The sequence below is a fragment of the Callionymus lyra genome, chromosome 4, assembly GCF_982586985.1.
Source record: "Callionymus lyra chromosome 4, fCalLyr1.hap1.1, whole genome shotgun sequence".
NCBI lineage: Eukaryota > Metazoa > Chordata > Actinopteri > Syngnathiformes > Callionymidae > Callionymus > Callionymus lyra.
Window position 1 is genome coordinate 1125001 of NC_141821.1, and position 15565 is coordinate 1140565.

The window sequence follows — 15565 nt, forward strand, 5'->3', positions numbered from 1 at the left end:
GTATACTAGAAGTTAGTATCATCAGGATAGTGTACGTACTAACTAGTAACTAATCCTCCACAGATAGTATGTCTCAAATCACATACTTCTCTTAGTATACTAGAAGTTAGTATCATCAGGATAGTGTACGCACTAACTAGTAACTAATCCTCCACAGATAGTATGTCTCAAATCACATACTTCTCTTAGTATACTAGAAGTTAGTATCATCAGGATAGTGTACGCACTAACTAGTAACTAATCCTCCACAGATAGTATGTCTCAAACATACTTCTCTTAGTATACTAGAAGTTAGTATCATCAGGATAGTGTACGTACTAACTAGTAACTAATCCTCCACAGATAGTATGTCTCAAATCAAACTCTGCTGCTACACACTAACAGGAAATGACGCGACAGCTTCTTCTTCTACTTCTATTTAAGGATGATTTCAAGCAGCTGTAGGAACACTAGCGACACCTGCTGGCAGAACATTTGGTTTCATGAAATATGAGAAATATTGACGAGATATTTACGCCGGTATATATATATATATATATGACGTAACTTTCATTTTCAACGTCACTAAGATGGAGTCGTTTAGTGTAGAAAGTGTCCATCGATCCATACTTAGTTTTGTGAGTGTTTTAGTATTTTAGTGTACATGAAGCACTACATTTACATACTAAGAAGTGAGACGCACTAGTGTACTACAAATACTCACTTTGAGTACACAAGTATTTGATTTGAGACACAGCTCTGATGTTGTGTCAGAACTTCTTTATTTAGGGAGACATTGAAGAAGAAGAAGAAAAAGAAGAAAAAGAAGAAGAAGAAGAAGAAGAAGAAGAAACTATGTATACTTTTCAAGTAAGTAAGTACTAGTAAGTAATGGTTAAGTGTCTCCACACAGTTAACTCTGAAGAACTACTTTGTTTTTCTAACATTTGCTCGTCAAGAAACAATGTATTTTGTTAAAACTATTATACAAAGAACATCACAGACCATGTTGTTGTCATAACAACAATAATAATGTTGAGTCGGTCATTGTTTTGATCAAAAGAGTAAATAGTTTAAAGAATAACAAGAGTTAAGATGTTTACAGTCAAGTGAGTTTCACTGAGTTACAAACGTCACTAAACTTGTTCTGAATGACGTGCGTGGCGAGAGATGCTCATGACGTCACAGGCTCAGAGGTGTTAGGTGTTCGATCGATGCTGGACAGAAGGTTACGAAGGACTTACCATCGCGGCTAACGAAGCTAGCTCGTTAGCTCGTTAGCTCGTTAGCTCGTTAGCTCGTGCTAGCAGAGGAAACACGTCTTTCTCTCGCTCGCTCTGGACCCGCAGGTGGTTTTCTTGTCCACAGGTGCTTCAGGTGTGACGTTATCTTGTAGTTCTGGCCTCGAACTACAACGCCTGCGTCTGTATGTGTCGCCTGTGCGTTAATCTGGCAGCTGGTTAGCCTAGCATCGAAGCTAGTGTTTGCCTCGACAGTGTCCTGGCAACCGAGACTGGCGTCATCACCCTGGTTACCGAGGCGCGTTCAAGGACAGTAGGAAAAAAGGGTTTGTTAAGTACATATACTTTACTACAAAAAAATGTTATTTAACTGATTTCTTAACGTATTTTATTTAAACAAAACATTTAATCATCACAACAATGGTTCGTTCATTTCTATAGTTCCTCGCAAATCAATATAAAAACTTTCTAATGTGTGTTTTCCAGAATTCAAAATATTGGTAAAATATTATTGAGGACGCTTGCTCCACATTCAGTATTTATTGGGTCAAATATGATCCTTATGCATCAATTAATTGAATAATCTGATCAATTTATCTCACATTTTTATATAACACGCACACACACCTGGTCTCGAAAAGCGCTATATAAATAAATATTACTTACTTACTTACTTACTTACTTACTTACTTACACACATACACACACACACATGCATATAAAAGTAGACAAAAGCAAATAACACACATAACAAAAGTAAAACAACAATAACACTATGCAATGATACTTTAAAGGGTGGAAACGTTACATATGTTACTTTTAGCAGCTGCTAACTGTCAGCAGCTAACTGTTAGCAGCTAACTGTTAGCAGCTAACTGTTAGCAGCTAACTGCTTTCAAAAGATACTTTGAGGACTGGTTTTAACAACAAGACTGGATTACAATATTTTCTCATAAACATGTGTAACGTTTCCAAACCTTTGCTCCCGATATTTACAAGTTAATTTCCTGTTTTTGTATAAAAATGTTTCTAACTTCCTGTGTTGTGTTTACAACAACAACACAGGTTTCTGATCGTGAAATTGTGACATAAAGCAGTAACAACAACCGTCGTGTCCTGTCGTTTATCACTTCCTGTTTTTATTGTGAAGCCCTGATGTTTCTGTCGTTTATCACTTCCTGTTTTTATTGTGAAGCCCTGATGTTTCTGTCGTTTATCACTTCCTGTTTTTATTGTGAAGCCATGATGTTTCTGTCGTTTATCACTTCCTGTTTTTATTGTGAAGCCCTGATGTTTCTGTCGTTTATCACTTCCTGTTTTTATTGTGAAGCCCTGATGTTTCTGTCGTTTATCACTTCCTGTTTTTATTGTGAAGCCCTGATGTTTCTGTCGTTTATCACTTCCTGTTTTTATTGTTAAGCCCTGATGTTTCTGTCGTTTATCACTTCCTGTTTTTATTGTGAAGCCCTGATGTTTCTGTCGTTTATCACTTCCTGTTTTTATTGTGAAGCCCTGATGTTTCTGTCGTTTATCACTTCCTGTTTTTATTGTGAAGCCCTGATGTTTCTGTCGTTTATCACTTCCTGTTTTTATTGTGAAGCCCTGATGTTTCTGTCGTTTATCACTTCCTGTTTTTATTGTGAAGCCCTGATGTTTCTGTCATTTATCACTTCCTGTTTTTATTGTGAAGCCCTGATGTTTCTGTCGTCTGGACTTCCTGTTGTGCGGCTGACCTGATAACGTGTCTCCAGACAGTCCGTCTGTAGGATGTGAGACACGTCAGAGACGTCTGTCCACAAAGAAAAGTCTTCAACCATCAGAGTCTGTTAACTTGGAGACGTTGAAGTTGTGTCATCTGTGAGATACTCAGATCGATGTGATTCTGATCAGGAAAATGTTGTCAATCAAAGTTTTCCTTCCTTTGATGTTCACTTGTCAACATCTGTAACAACAACTAGAAAAGCACTCAGAGAAGGCAGACATCTGCCAAGCAGCTCGTTGACAGTGATTTTATTTTGAAGCCGAGTCGTCGGACGTTCCTCCGATCAATAGGATCAATACGGTTTTTGATCTGAACCCTGTGTTGACCGTCAATCAAAGCGTTATCTGTCACACATTCCTCAGTGGTCATGTGATGGAAGGTCTTCGTTGCTATGGACGCGAACACTGAAGGACTAGAGGAAGTTTTCCACTCATGTCCTGGAATCTAATTAGCATAAGTGGCGGCACATGGTGACGAATCAGATGCTTCGGTCGTGACCACGACGCTGGAAACATTGACGGACATCAGTGAGCGACGCCGACATGTTCCCGCTTTACCTGCAGTCACGGTGAGTCTTTTGACCTTCACAGATGATTGACAGGAGCATCATGTTGTTGTTAAGATAAATATCTTCTGATGATCAATAAAGTTCTGTCTTAGCTTAGAGTCGACTGAGGTTTTATTGAAACTTTGATGAGACGTGATCACATGTTACTTCAGGAATCGAACCTTTGACCTTTTGATTGATACGTCAATATTGTGTTGTCAGTTAAGACGAGTCAGTTAAGACGAGTCAGTTAAGACGAGTCAGTTAAGACGAGTCAGTTAAGACGAATCAGTTAGGATGAGTCGATGAGTCCAGTTAAGACGAGTCAGTTAAGACGAGTCAGTTAGGATGAGTCGATGAGTCCAGTTAAGACGAGTCAGTTAAGACGAGTCAGTTAAGACGAGTCAGTTAGGATGAGTCAGTTAAGACGAGTCAGTTAAGACGAGTCAGTTAAGACGAGTCAGTTAGGATGAGTCGATGAGTCCAGTTAAGACGAGTCAGTTAAGACGAGTCAGTTAAGACGAGTCAGTTAGGATGAGTCGATGAGTCCAGTTAAGACGAGTCAGTTAAGACAAATCAGTTAAGACGAGTCAGTTAAGACGAGTCAGTTAAGATGAGTCAGTTAAGATGAGTCAGTTAAGACGAGTCAATTAAGACAAATCAGTTAAGACGAGTCAGTTAAGATGAGTCGATGAGTCCAGTTAAGACGAGTCAGTTAAGGCGAGTCGATGAGTCCAGGTAAGACGAGTCAGTTAAGACGAGTCAGTTAAGATGAGTCAGTTAAGATGAGTCAGTTAAGACGAGTCAGTTAAGACAAATCAGTTATGACTAGTCGATGAGTTCAGTTAAGATGAGTCAGTTAAGGCGAGTCAGTTAAGACGAGTCAGTTAAGACGAGTCAGTTAAGACGAGTCGATGAGTCCAGTTAAGACGAGTCAGTTAAGGCGAGTCAGTTAAGATGAGTCAGTTAAGACGAGTCAGTTAAGACAAATCAGTTATGACTAGTCGATGAGTTCAGTTAAGATGAGTCAGTTAAGGCGAGTCAGTTAAGACGAGTCAGTTAAGACGAGTCAGTTATGACTAGTCGATGAGTTCAGTTAAGACGAGTCAGTTAAGACGAGTCGATGAGTCCAGTTAAGACGAGTCAGTTAAGACGATTCAGTTAAGACGAGTCAGTTAAGATGAGTCAGTGAAGACGAGTCAGTTAAGACAAATCAGTTATGACTAGTCGATGAGTTCAGTTAAGACGAGTCAGTTAAGACGAGTCAGTTAAGACGAGTCAGTTAAGACAAATCAGTTATGACTAGTCGATGAGTTCAGTTAAGACGAGTCAGTTAAGATGAGTCAGTGAAGACGAGTCAGTTAAGACAAATCAGTTATGACTAGTCGATGAGTTCAGTAAAGACGAGTCAGTTAAGACAAATCAGTTATGACTAGTCGATGAGTTCAGTAAAGACGAGTCAGTTAAGACAAATCAGTTATGACTAGTCGATGAGTTCAGTTAAGACGAGTCAGTTAAGACAAATCCGTTAAGACGAGTCAGTTAAGACAAATCAGTTATGACTAGTCGATGAGTTCAGTTAAGACGAGTCAGTTAAGACAAATCAGTTATGACTAGTCGATGAGTTCAGTTAAGACGAGTCAGTTAAGATGAGTCAGTGAAGACGAGTCAGTTAAGACAAATCAGTTATGACTAGTCGATGAGTTCAGTTAAGACGAGTCAGTTAAGACAAATCAGTTATGACTAGTCGATGAGTTCAGTTAAGACGAGTCAGTTAAGATGAGTCAGTGAAGACGAGTCAGTTAAGACAAATCAGTTATGACTAGTCGATGAGTTCAGTTAAGACGAGTCAGTTAAGACAAATCAGTTATGACTAGTCGATGAGTTCAGTTAAGACGAGTCAGTTAAGACGAGTCAGTTAAGACGAGTCAGTTAAGACGAGTCAGTTAAGACGAGTCAGTTAAGACAAATCAGTTATGACTAGTCGATGAGTTCAGTTAAGACGAGTCAGTTAAGACGAGTCAGTTAAGACGAGTCAGTTAAGACGAGTCGATGAGTTCAGTTAAGACGAGTCAGTTAAGACGAGTCAGTTAAGACGAGTCAGTTAAGACAAATCAGTTATGACTAGTCGATGAGTTCAGTTAAGACGAGTCGATGAGTTCAGTTAAGACGAGTCAGTTAAGACGAGTCAGTTAAGACGAGTCAGTTAAGACGAGTCGATGAGTCCAGTTAAGACGAGTCAGTTAAGACGAGTCGATGAGTCCAGTTAAGATGAGTCGATAAGTTCAGTTTAGACGAGTCAGTTAAGACGAGTCGATGAGTTCAGTTTAGACGAGTCAGTTAAGACGAGTCGATGAGTTCAGTTAAGACGAGTCAGTTAAGACGAGTCAGTTAAGACGAGTCAGTTAAGACGAGTCGATGAGTTCAGTTTAGACGAGTCAGTTAAGACGAGTCGATGAGTTCAGTTAAGACGAGTCAGTTAAGACGAGTCAATAGTTCAGTTAAGACGAGTCAGTTAAGACGAGTCAATAGTTCAGTTAAGACGAGTCAGTTAAGACGAGTCAGTTAAGACGAATCGATGAGTTCAGTTAAGACGAGTCAGTTAAGACGAGTCAGTTAAGACCAGTCAGTTAAGACGAATCGATGAGTTCAGTTAAGACGAGTCAGTTAAGACGAGTCGATGAGTCCAGTTAAGACGAGTCAGTTAAGACGAGTCAGTTAAGACCAGTCAGTTAAGACGAGTCGATGAGTCCAGTTAAGACGAGTCAGTTAAGACGAGTCAGTTAAGACGAGTCGATGAGTTCAGTTAAGACGAGTCAGTTTAGACGAGTCAGTTAAGACGAGTCGATGAGTTCAGTTAAGACGAGTCAGTTAAGACGAGTCAGTTAAGACGAGTCGATGAGTTCAGTTAAGACCAGTCAGTTAAGACGAATCGATGAGTTCAGTTAAGACGAGTCAGTTAAGACGAGTCGATGAGTTCAGTTAAGACGAGTCAGTTAAGACGAGTCGATGAGTCCAGTTAAGACGAGTCAGTTAAGACGAGTCAGTTAAGACGAGTCGATGAGTTCAGTTAAGACGAGTCAGTTTAGACGAGTCAGTTAAGACGAGTCGATGAGTTCAGTTAAGACGAGTCAGTTAAGACGAGTCAGTTAAGACGAGTCAGTTAAGACGAGTCGATGAGTTCAGTTTAGACGAGTCAGTTAAGACGAGTCGATGAGTTCAGTTAAGACGAGTCAGTTAAGACGAGTCAATAGTTCAGTTAAGACGAGTCAGTTAAGACGAGTCAATAGTTCAGTTAAGACGAGTCAGTTAAGACGAATCGATGAGTTCAGTTAAGACGAGTCAGTTAAGACGAATCGATGAGTTCAGTTAAGACGAGTCAGTTAAGCCGAATCGATGAGTTCAGTTAAGACGAGTCAGTTAAGACGAGTCAATAGTTCAGTTAAGACGAGTCAGTTAAGAAGAGTCAGTTAAGACGAATCGATGAGTTCAGTTAAGAAGAGTCAGTTAAGACGAGTCGATGAGTCCAGTTAAGACGAGTCGATGAGTCCAGTTTAGACGAGTCAGTTAAGACGAGTCGATGAGTCCAGTTTAGACGAGTCAGTTAAGACGAGTCGATGAGTCCAGTTTAGACGAGTCAGTTAAGACGAATCGATGAGTTCAGTTAAGACGAGTCAGTTAAGACGAGTCAATAGTTCAGTTAAGACGAGTCAGTTAAGAAGAGTCAGTTAAGACGAATCGATGAGTTCAGTTAAGAAGAGTCAGTTAAGACGAGTCGATGAGTCCAGTTAAGACGAGTCGATGAGTCCAGTTTAGACGAGTCAGTTAAGACGAGTCGATGAGTTCAGTTAAGACCAGTCAGTTAAGACGAATCGATGAGTTCAGTTAAGACCAGTCAGTTAAGACGAGTCAATAGTTCAGTTAAGACGAGTCAGTTAAGAAGAGTCAGTTAAGACGAATCGATGAGTTCAGTTAAGAAGAGTCAGTTAAGACGAGTCGATGAGTCCAGTTAAGACGAGTCGATGAGTCCAGTTTAGACGAGTCAGTTAAGACGAGTCGATGAGTTCAGTTAAGACCAGTCAGTTAAGACGAATCGATGAGTTCAGTTAAGACCAGTCAGTTAAGACGAGTCGATGAGTTCAGTTAAGACGAGTCAGTTAAGACGAGTCGATGAGTCCAGTTAAGACGAGTCAGTTAAGACGAGTCAGTTAAGACGAGTCGATGAGTCCAGTTAAGACGAGTCAGTTAAGACGAGTCAATAGTTCAGTTAAGACGAGTCAGTTAAGACGAGTCAGTTAAGACGAGTCAGTTAGGACGAGTCAATAGTTCAGTTAAGACGAGTCAGTTAAGACGAGTCAATAGTTCAGTTAAGACGAGTCAGTTAAGACGAGTCAGTTAAGACGAGTCAGTTAAGACGAGTCAGTTAAGACGAGTCAGTTAAGACGAGTCAATAGTTCAGTTAAGACGAGTCAGTTAAGACGAGTCAGTTAAGACGAGTCAGTTAAGACAAATCAGTTATGACTAGTCGATGAGTTCAGTTAAGACGAGTCGATGAGTTCAGTTAAGACGAGTCAGTTAAGACGAGTCAGTTAAGACGAGTCAGTTAAGACGAGTCAGTTAAGACGAGTCAGTTAAGACGAGTCGATGAGTCCAGTTAAGACGAGTCAGTTAAGACGAGTCGATGAGTCCAGTTAAGATGAGTCGATAAGTTCAGTTTAGACGAGTCAGTTAAGACGAGTCGATGAGTTCAGTTAAGACGAGTCAGTTAAGACGAGTCAGTTAAGACGAGTCAGTTAAGACGAGTCGATGAGTTCAGTTTAGACGAGTCAGTTAAGACGAGTCGATGAGTTCAGTTAAGATGAGTCAGTTAAGACGAGTCAATAGTTCAGTTAAGACGAGTCAGTTAAGACGAGTCAATAGTTCAGTTAAGACGAGTCAGTTAAGACGAGTCAGTTAAGACGAATCGATGAGTTCAGTTAAGACGAGTCAGTTAAGACGAATCGATGAGTTCAGTTAAGACGAGTCAGTTAAGACGAATCGATGAGTTCAGTTAAGACGAGTCAGTTAAGACGAGTCGATGAGTTCAGTGAAGACGAGTCAGTTTAGACGAGTCGATGAGTCCAGTTAAGACGAGTCAGTTAAGACGAGTCAGTTAAGACGAGTCGATGAGTTCAGTTAAGACGAGTCAGTTTAGACGAGTCAGTTAAGACGAGTCGATGAGTTCAGTTAAGACGAGTCAGTTAAGACGAGTCAGTTAAGACGAGTCAGTTAAGACGAGTCAGTTAAGACGAGTCGATGAGTTCAGTTAAGACCAGTCAGTTAAGACGAATCGATGAGTTCCGTTAAGACGAGTCAGTTAAGACGAGTCGATGAGTTCAGTTAAGACGAGTCAGTTAAGACGAGTCGATGAGTCCAGTTAAGACGAGTCAGTTAAGACGAGTCAGTTAAGACGAGTCGATGAGTTCAGTTAAAACGAGTCAGTTTAGACGAGTCAGTTAAGACGAGTCGATGAGTTCAGTTAAGACGAGTCAGTTAAGACGAGTCAGTTAAGACGAGTCAGTTAAGACGAGTCAGTTAAGACGAGTCAGTTAAGACGAGTCAGTTAAGACGAGTCAGTTAAGACGAGTCGATGAGTTCAGTTTAGACGAGTCAGTTAAGACGAGTCGATGAGTTCAGTTAAGACGAGTCAGTTAAGACGAGTCAATAGTTCAGTTAAGACGAGTCAGTTAAGACGAGTCAATAGTTCAGTTAAGACGAGTCAGTTAAGACGAATCGATGAGTTCAGTTAAGACGAGTCAGTTAAGACGAATCGATGAGTTCAGTTAAGACGAGTCAGTTAAGACGAATCGATGAGTTCAGTTAAGACGAGTCAGTTAAGACGAGTCAATAGTTCAGTTAAGACGAGTCAGTTAAGAAGAGTCAGTTAAGACGAATCGATGAGTTCAGTTAAGAAGAGTCAGTTAAGACGAGTCGATGAGTCCAGTTAAGACGAGTCGATGAGTCCAGTTTAGACGAGTCAGTTAAGACGAGTCGATGAGTCCAGTTTAGACGAGTCAGTTAAGACGAGTCGATGAGTTCAGTTAAGACCAGTCAGTTAAGACGAATCGATGAGTTCAGTTAAGACGAGTCAGTTAAGACGAGTCGATGAGTCCAGTTAAGACGAGTCAGTTAAGACGAGTCAGTTAAGACGAGTCGATGAGTCCAGTTAAGACGAGTCAGTTAAGACGAGTCAATAGTTCAGTTAAGACGAGTCAGTTAAGACGAGTCAGTTAAGACGAGTCAGTTAAGACGAGTCAATAGTTCAGTTAAGACGAGTCAGTTAAGACGAGTCAATAGTTCAGTTAAGACGAGTCAGTTAAGACGAGTCAGTTAAGACGAGTCAGTTAAGACGAGTCAGTTAAGACGAGTCAATAGTTCAGTTAAGACGAGTCAGTTAAGACGAGTCAGTTAACACGAGTCAGTTAAGACGAGTCAATAGTTCAGTTAAGACGAGTCAGTTAAGACGAGTCAGTTAAGATGAGTCAGTTAAGACGAGTCAGTTAAGACGAGTCAGTTAAGACGAGTCAGTTAAGACGAGTCAATAGTTCAGTTAAGACGAGTGAGTTAAGACGAGTCAGTTAAGACGAGTCAGTTAAGACGAGTCAGTTAAGACGAGTCAATAGTTCAGTTAAGACGAGTGAGTTAAGACGAGTGAGTTAAGACGAGTCAGTTAAGACGAGTCAGTTAAGACGAGTCAATAGTTCAGTTAAGACCAGTCAGTTAGGACCAGTCAGTTAAGACGAGTCAGTTAAGACGAGTCAATAGTTCAGTTAAGACGAGTCAGTTAAGACGAGTCAATAGTTCAGTTAAGACGAGTCAGTTAAGACGAGTCAGTTAAGACGAGTCAGTTAAGACGAGTCAATAGTTCAGTTAAGACGAGTCAGTTAAGACGAGTCAGTTAAGATGAGTCAGTTAAGACGAGTCGTTTGATGATTGACTCATGATTTCCTGGTGAATCTGATGATAATAATAACAAGATAATACAAATAAATGGTTTATTTGACAATAAAAACACGTGTTTGATTCACAATCACGTGGTTTGATCAATGAATTAAGTTATGAAAAGAAACGTTTACACAAACTTTATGTTGAAAATTAACTTTATCAATGAACGTTCAGTTGAGACGTGACGTCACAGGTTCATTCATGATTCAATGAACGTTCAGTTGAGACGTGACGTCACAGGTTCATTCATGATTCAATGAACGGTCAGTTGAGACGTGACGTCACAGGTTCATTCATGATTCAATGAACGTTCAGTTGAGACGTGACGTCACAGGTTTATTCATGATTCAATGAACGTTCAGTTGAGACGTGACGTCACAGGTTCATTCATGATTCAATGAACGTTCAGTTGAGACGTGACGTCACAGGTTCGTTCATGATTCAATGAACGTTCAGTTGAGACGTGACGTCACAGGTTCATTCATGATTCAATAAACGTTCAGTTGAGACGTGACGTCACAGGTTCGTTCATGATTCAATGAACGTTCAGTTGAGACGTGACGTCACAGGTTCGTTCATGATTCAATGAACGTTCAGTTGAGACGTGACGTCACAGGTTCGTTCATGATTCAATGAACGTTCAGTTGAGACGTGACGTCACAGGTTTAGTCATGATTCAATGAACGTTCAGTTGAGACGTGACGTCACAGGTTCATTCATGATTCAATGAACGTTCAGTTGAGACGTGACGTCACAGGTTTATTCATGATTCAATGAACGTTCAGTTGAGACGTGACGTCACAGGTTTATTCATGATTCAATGAACGTTCAGTTGAGACGTGACGTCACAGGTTCATTCATGATTCAATGAACGTTCAGTTGAGACGTGACGTCACAGGTTCATTCATGATTCAATGAACGTTCAGTTGAGACGTGACGTCACAGGTTTATTCATGATTCAATGAACGTTCAGTTGAGACGTGACGTCACAGGTTTATTCATGATTCAATGAACGTTCAGTTGAGACGTGACGTCACAGGTTCATTCATGATTCAATGAACGTTCAGTTGAGACGTGACGTCACAGGTTTATTCATGATTCAATGAACGTTCAGTTGAGACGTGACGTCACAGGTTTATTCATGATTCAATGAACGTTCAGTTGAGACGTGACGTCACAGGTTCATTCATGATTCAATGAAAGTCTTTAAAGCTTCTGTTTGTTTTCATTTTTATCTTTTTAAAGATGTTTGATCTGTTAAACTCTGGCTGCACCGCTGCGCTCTCGCCTCTAGGGGGTAGAACTTCTCTTGTAATACAGCAGGTGATGAAAATAATCTTACTTTATTATTTATTATAACATGTTTCGATGTCATTCTTATGCAGCGATTAAGATATTCAAGGGAAAAAAGTGACACAACTGTGAACTTTCATCATTATTTATTTGTTGTTTTACACGAGCATCAAGGGAAAGTACATTTTTTCAAGATTTCTCCTTGTTATACTGTGGAGGACAAAATATTTTATTATATAAATAGACTTTATTTCAATGTAAACCTTCAAAATAATGTTTATGTGATAGAAAACATGTATTAAGTTATTTTTAGATAGAGATTATTTACTGTTTTTATTGAGTAAGAATGAAAAAACAACACTTTCCACACGATCAGATAGTTTCATGAGGGCCACTATAAGTGCATGTTACAGGATTAAATTAATTGATAAATATGACCTTTGAACCTGTTTTATTCGTTAGAAATGACACAAAATTAAACAACATAACGATGTGTTGGATCTACTGATTACTTTAAGAAACATTTGTATTCGTTTCTTAACTTTCTTGTTGCTGCTGTGTGTGTCTGTGTGTGTCTGTGTGTGTGTCTCTGTGTGTCTGTGTGTGTGTCTGTGTGTGTGTCTGTGTGTGTCTGTGTGTGTGTCTGTGTGTGTGTCTGTGTGTGTGTCTCTGTGTGTCTGTGTGTGTGTCTGTGTGTGTGTCTGTGTGTGTGTCTCTGTGTGTCTGTGTGTGTGTCTGTGTGTGTGTCTCTGTGTGTCTGTGTGTGTGTCTGTGTGTGTGTCTCTGTGTGTCTGTGTGTGTGTCTGTGTGTGTGTCTGTGTGTGTCTGTGTGTGTGTCTGTGTGTGTGTCTGTGTGTGTGTCTGTGTGTGTCTGTGTGTTGACTTGACCCTTTAAAGTGTGTATTTTAACTGTGTATTGTTTTTGATTGTTGAACATCTTTGTGGTTTATCTTTACTAACCTTTACTGACTTGAGTGTAGAAATAATCACTTGAGTTTGCGGTTTACTTAATTAAATCATTATTAGTTTTATTTTTTAAGTTCTTCAGGGCGCAGTGTGTGGAAAATATTTTAAAAGTAAAGTTCATTATTATTTATTTATTTATTTTATTTTTTAAGTTCTTCAGGGCGCAGTGTGTGGAAAAATCTTTTAGAAGTAAAGTAAAAAAAGACACAAACTCAGCCGCGGTCACTGCTCACTGACTCAGAGTCAGCTCTCACTGTAAGGTGTCACTAGTTGAAGCGCTGAAGCAGGATCACAAACAGACCCTGGATCAGTTACGTCACATCGCCCGCCCCGCCGACGACCTGATCAGCTGACCGCCGCATGACAGGCAGGCCTCGCGCATGCGCACGAGCCTCTCTCGCCTCCAGGAACATGGCAGCGAACTGAAGCTCCAGCATCAGAGAGGCAGCAGCGAGCCGGAGGGAGGGGGGCACAGACGTCTATCTGACACCTTTACAGGTACATTATCACGGTAACAACCCGCGCTTGTTGACACGAGCCGCCGCTGTTCGCGGGACTTTGGCGCCGCCGCTGCTGCGGTGCGACGAGCTAACTAGCTGCTAGCATCAGATGCTAACTGTCAGCAGCGACACTTTTGCATTTTGGCAAACAGTTCATAACAAACGTGTCTCTCGTTAGTTCAGGCGCAGACATGGAGGCGAACACGTCGCTGTCTCGTCTGTGGGCCAGAAAGATCCAGGCTTTGGATCAGTTCAGGCCTTCAGTCCAGACTTCAGTCCAGACTTCAGTCCAGACTTCAGTCCAGACTTCAGTCCAGACTTCAGTCCAGACTTCAGTTCAGACTTCAGTTCAGACTTCAGTCCAGACTTCAGTCCAGACTTCAGTCCAGACTTCAGTCCAGACTTCAGTTCAGACTTCAGTTCAGACTTCAGTCCAGACTTCAGTCCAGACCTCGTTCAGCAGGTGCAGACTCAGGTAACGTGTTCTTAGAGAAGATCATGAAGGGATCACAGGTTCTTAGACCATCATCAGGTCTTAGACCATCATCAGGTTCTTAGACCATCATCAGGTTCTTAGACCATCATCAGGTCTTAGACCATCATCAGGTTCTTAGACCATCATGGGTTCTTAGACCATCATCAGGTCTTAGACCATCATCATGTTCTTAGACCATCATCAGGTCTTAGACCATCATCAGGTTCTTAGACCATCATCAGGTCTTAGACCATCATCAGGTTCTTAGACCATCATCAGGTTCTTAGACCATCATCAGGTTCTTAGACCATCATGAGGTCTTAGAACATCATCAGGTCCTTAGACCATCATCAGGATCTTAGACCATCATCAGGTCTTAGACCATCATCAGGTTCTTAGACCATCATCAGAACCGTCTGGGTCAGGACTGGACCAGAGAAGAATCCACCTCAAGACCAACTTGTTGTGTGTGTGTGAGATGATGGACGTGGACCTTCTCTAGTGATGTTCTTGCTGACACTGTATTCATGATGACATCTGCTGCTGTGTTGTGAACCATGTTGACTTGTTTCTCAAGGCCTTGAGCCCAAAGAACACGATATTAGAAAAGAGACTCGTGTCTAAACCGTGATGATGTTTTGTAGTTTGGGTTGATCTGTTTGACACATTTGTACATTAATAGTTGTCACTCCAAGAGTGGTTCCCGGTTGAGAAGTGAACAGCGAAGAATGAATGACAGGCTGTCAGTCAGAAGCATATTTGATGGTATCTTCAGACAAAAAGTCTCTTCAAGATAGTTCTTCGTTGAATCTTGTTCACGTCACCATCACTGAATAACAAAGTTACGATAATTTGTTTCATCAAATCAAGGACTATTTTAATGTTCGTTATGATGCTTCTGAGGAACCTGCGATGTTTTTGCGACACAATTATTGAGTGTGTGTATAAATACATGTGTGTATTTGCATTACTATACAGTAACGTTGATCGTAAGCTGGACTGGCTTTCCAAGGATTTCCCACAGTGGAAGAAAGTCAGTTGTTTGTGTTACATTTCAATAAGTGACTCGTACCTGTTGGCTCTTCTGAGTCTAAGGTGTATTTCTTTTCATGAACTGCATACATTAACCGGTGACTAGTCATGGAATATCCTCAGGCTTTAAACCAGACTTTCTTTCAAGTAGAGCCTTTTTTGTTAATAGTTTTCACTCGGGTTCTCTCGACACAACGAATCAAACCTGTCTCTGTTCCATGTTTGCAGGTGAACTGCTGTTCAGTTAGTTTTTATTGACAATTTATTGGAGCAGCGGTTGAATGTAAACCAAACAAAGGTCATTTATACTGTGACGTAACGGCATGTGATGGTTTGAACGTTGCACCTTCAAGATGCCGAAGTTTCCTTTGCTTGATCTCACAGCAGGAATTCTTCCATTTGAATCAACATTACGTCAGAAACCATTGTTTTGTGTCGTGGCAACAGGCGCTCGTTTAAAGATGACCTTTTCATTTGGAGTCAGAGTTGTAGAAGAAAGATGAATGATATTTATTAACGTTTTTGAGAACCAGAAATACCTGAAGCTCTTGGATAAACTCGTGTTTACTTAACCAATTACCTTATAGCTGCTGCGACCGCTCTAGGATCATGTATTATTCATCCCAGCACCATCAGAACAAGGATGCAAGCAGACTCGACGCTGCACTGGTCTGTAGTATTAATACAAGTTCTGTATTTGGAAGAGCCTTCCTTCAGGATAATACGTTTTCTGTTAAATTTCTATTTAGTTTAGTTGCATCTTTACTGATTTACCAATATAAGTTT

General features: G+C 40.6%; 2 protein-coding genes across 6 annotated transcripts in view; one reads left to right on the top strand and one right to left on the bottom strand.

Moving 5' to 3' along the window:
* Positions 1 to 1475, bottom strand: part of lztfl1 (leucine zipper transcription factor-like 1) — a 10507-nt gene extending 9032 nt beyond the window's left edge. The window contains exon 1 of the mRNA XM_087790259.1: positions 1224 to 1475. Within this exon, the coding sequence (XP_087646385.1) occupies positions 1224 to 1226 (3 nt within the window). The 5' untranslated portion in view covers positions 1227 to 1475. The remainder of the gene's footprint in view (positions 1 to 1223) is intronic.
* Positions 1476 to 13159: 11684 nt separating this feature from the next.
* The window catches only part of dnajc13 (dnaJ homolog subfamily C member 13), a 66426-nt gene continuing 64020 nt past the window's right edge, over positions 13160 to 15565 (top strand). For all 5 annotated transcript variants that reach the window (XR_015710855.1, XM_087788419.1, XM_087788421.1 and 2 more), the window contains exon 1: positions 13160 to 13270. The gene's annotated coding sequence lies outside the window, so the exon portion shown is untranslated. The remainder of the gene's footprint in view (positions 13271 to 15565) is intronic.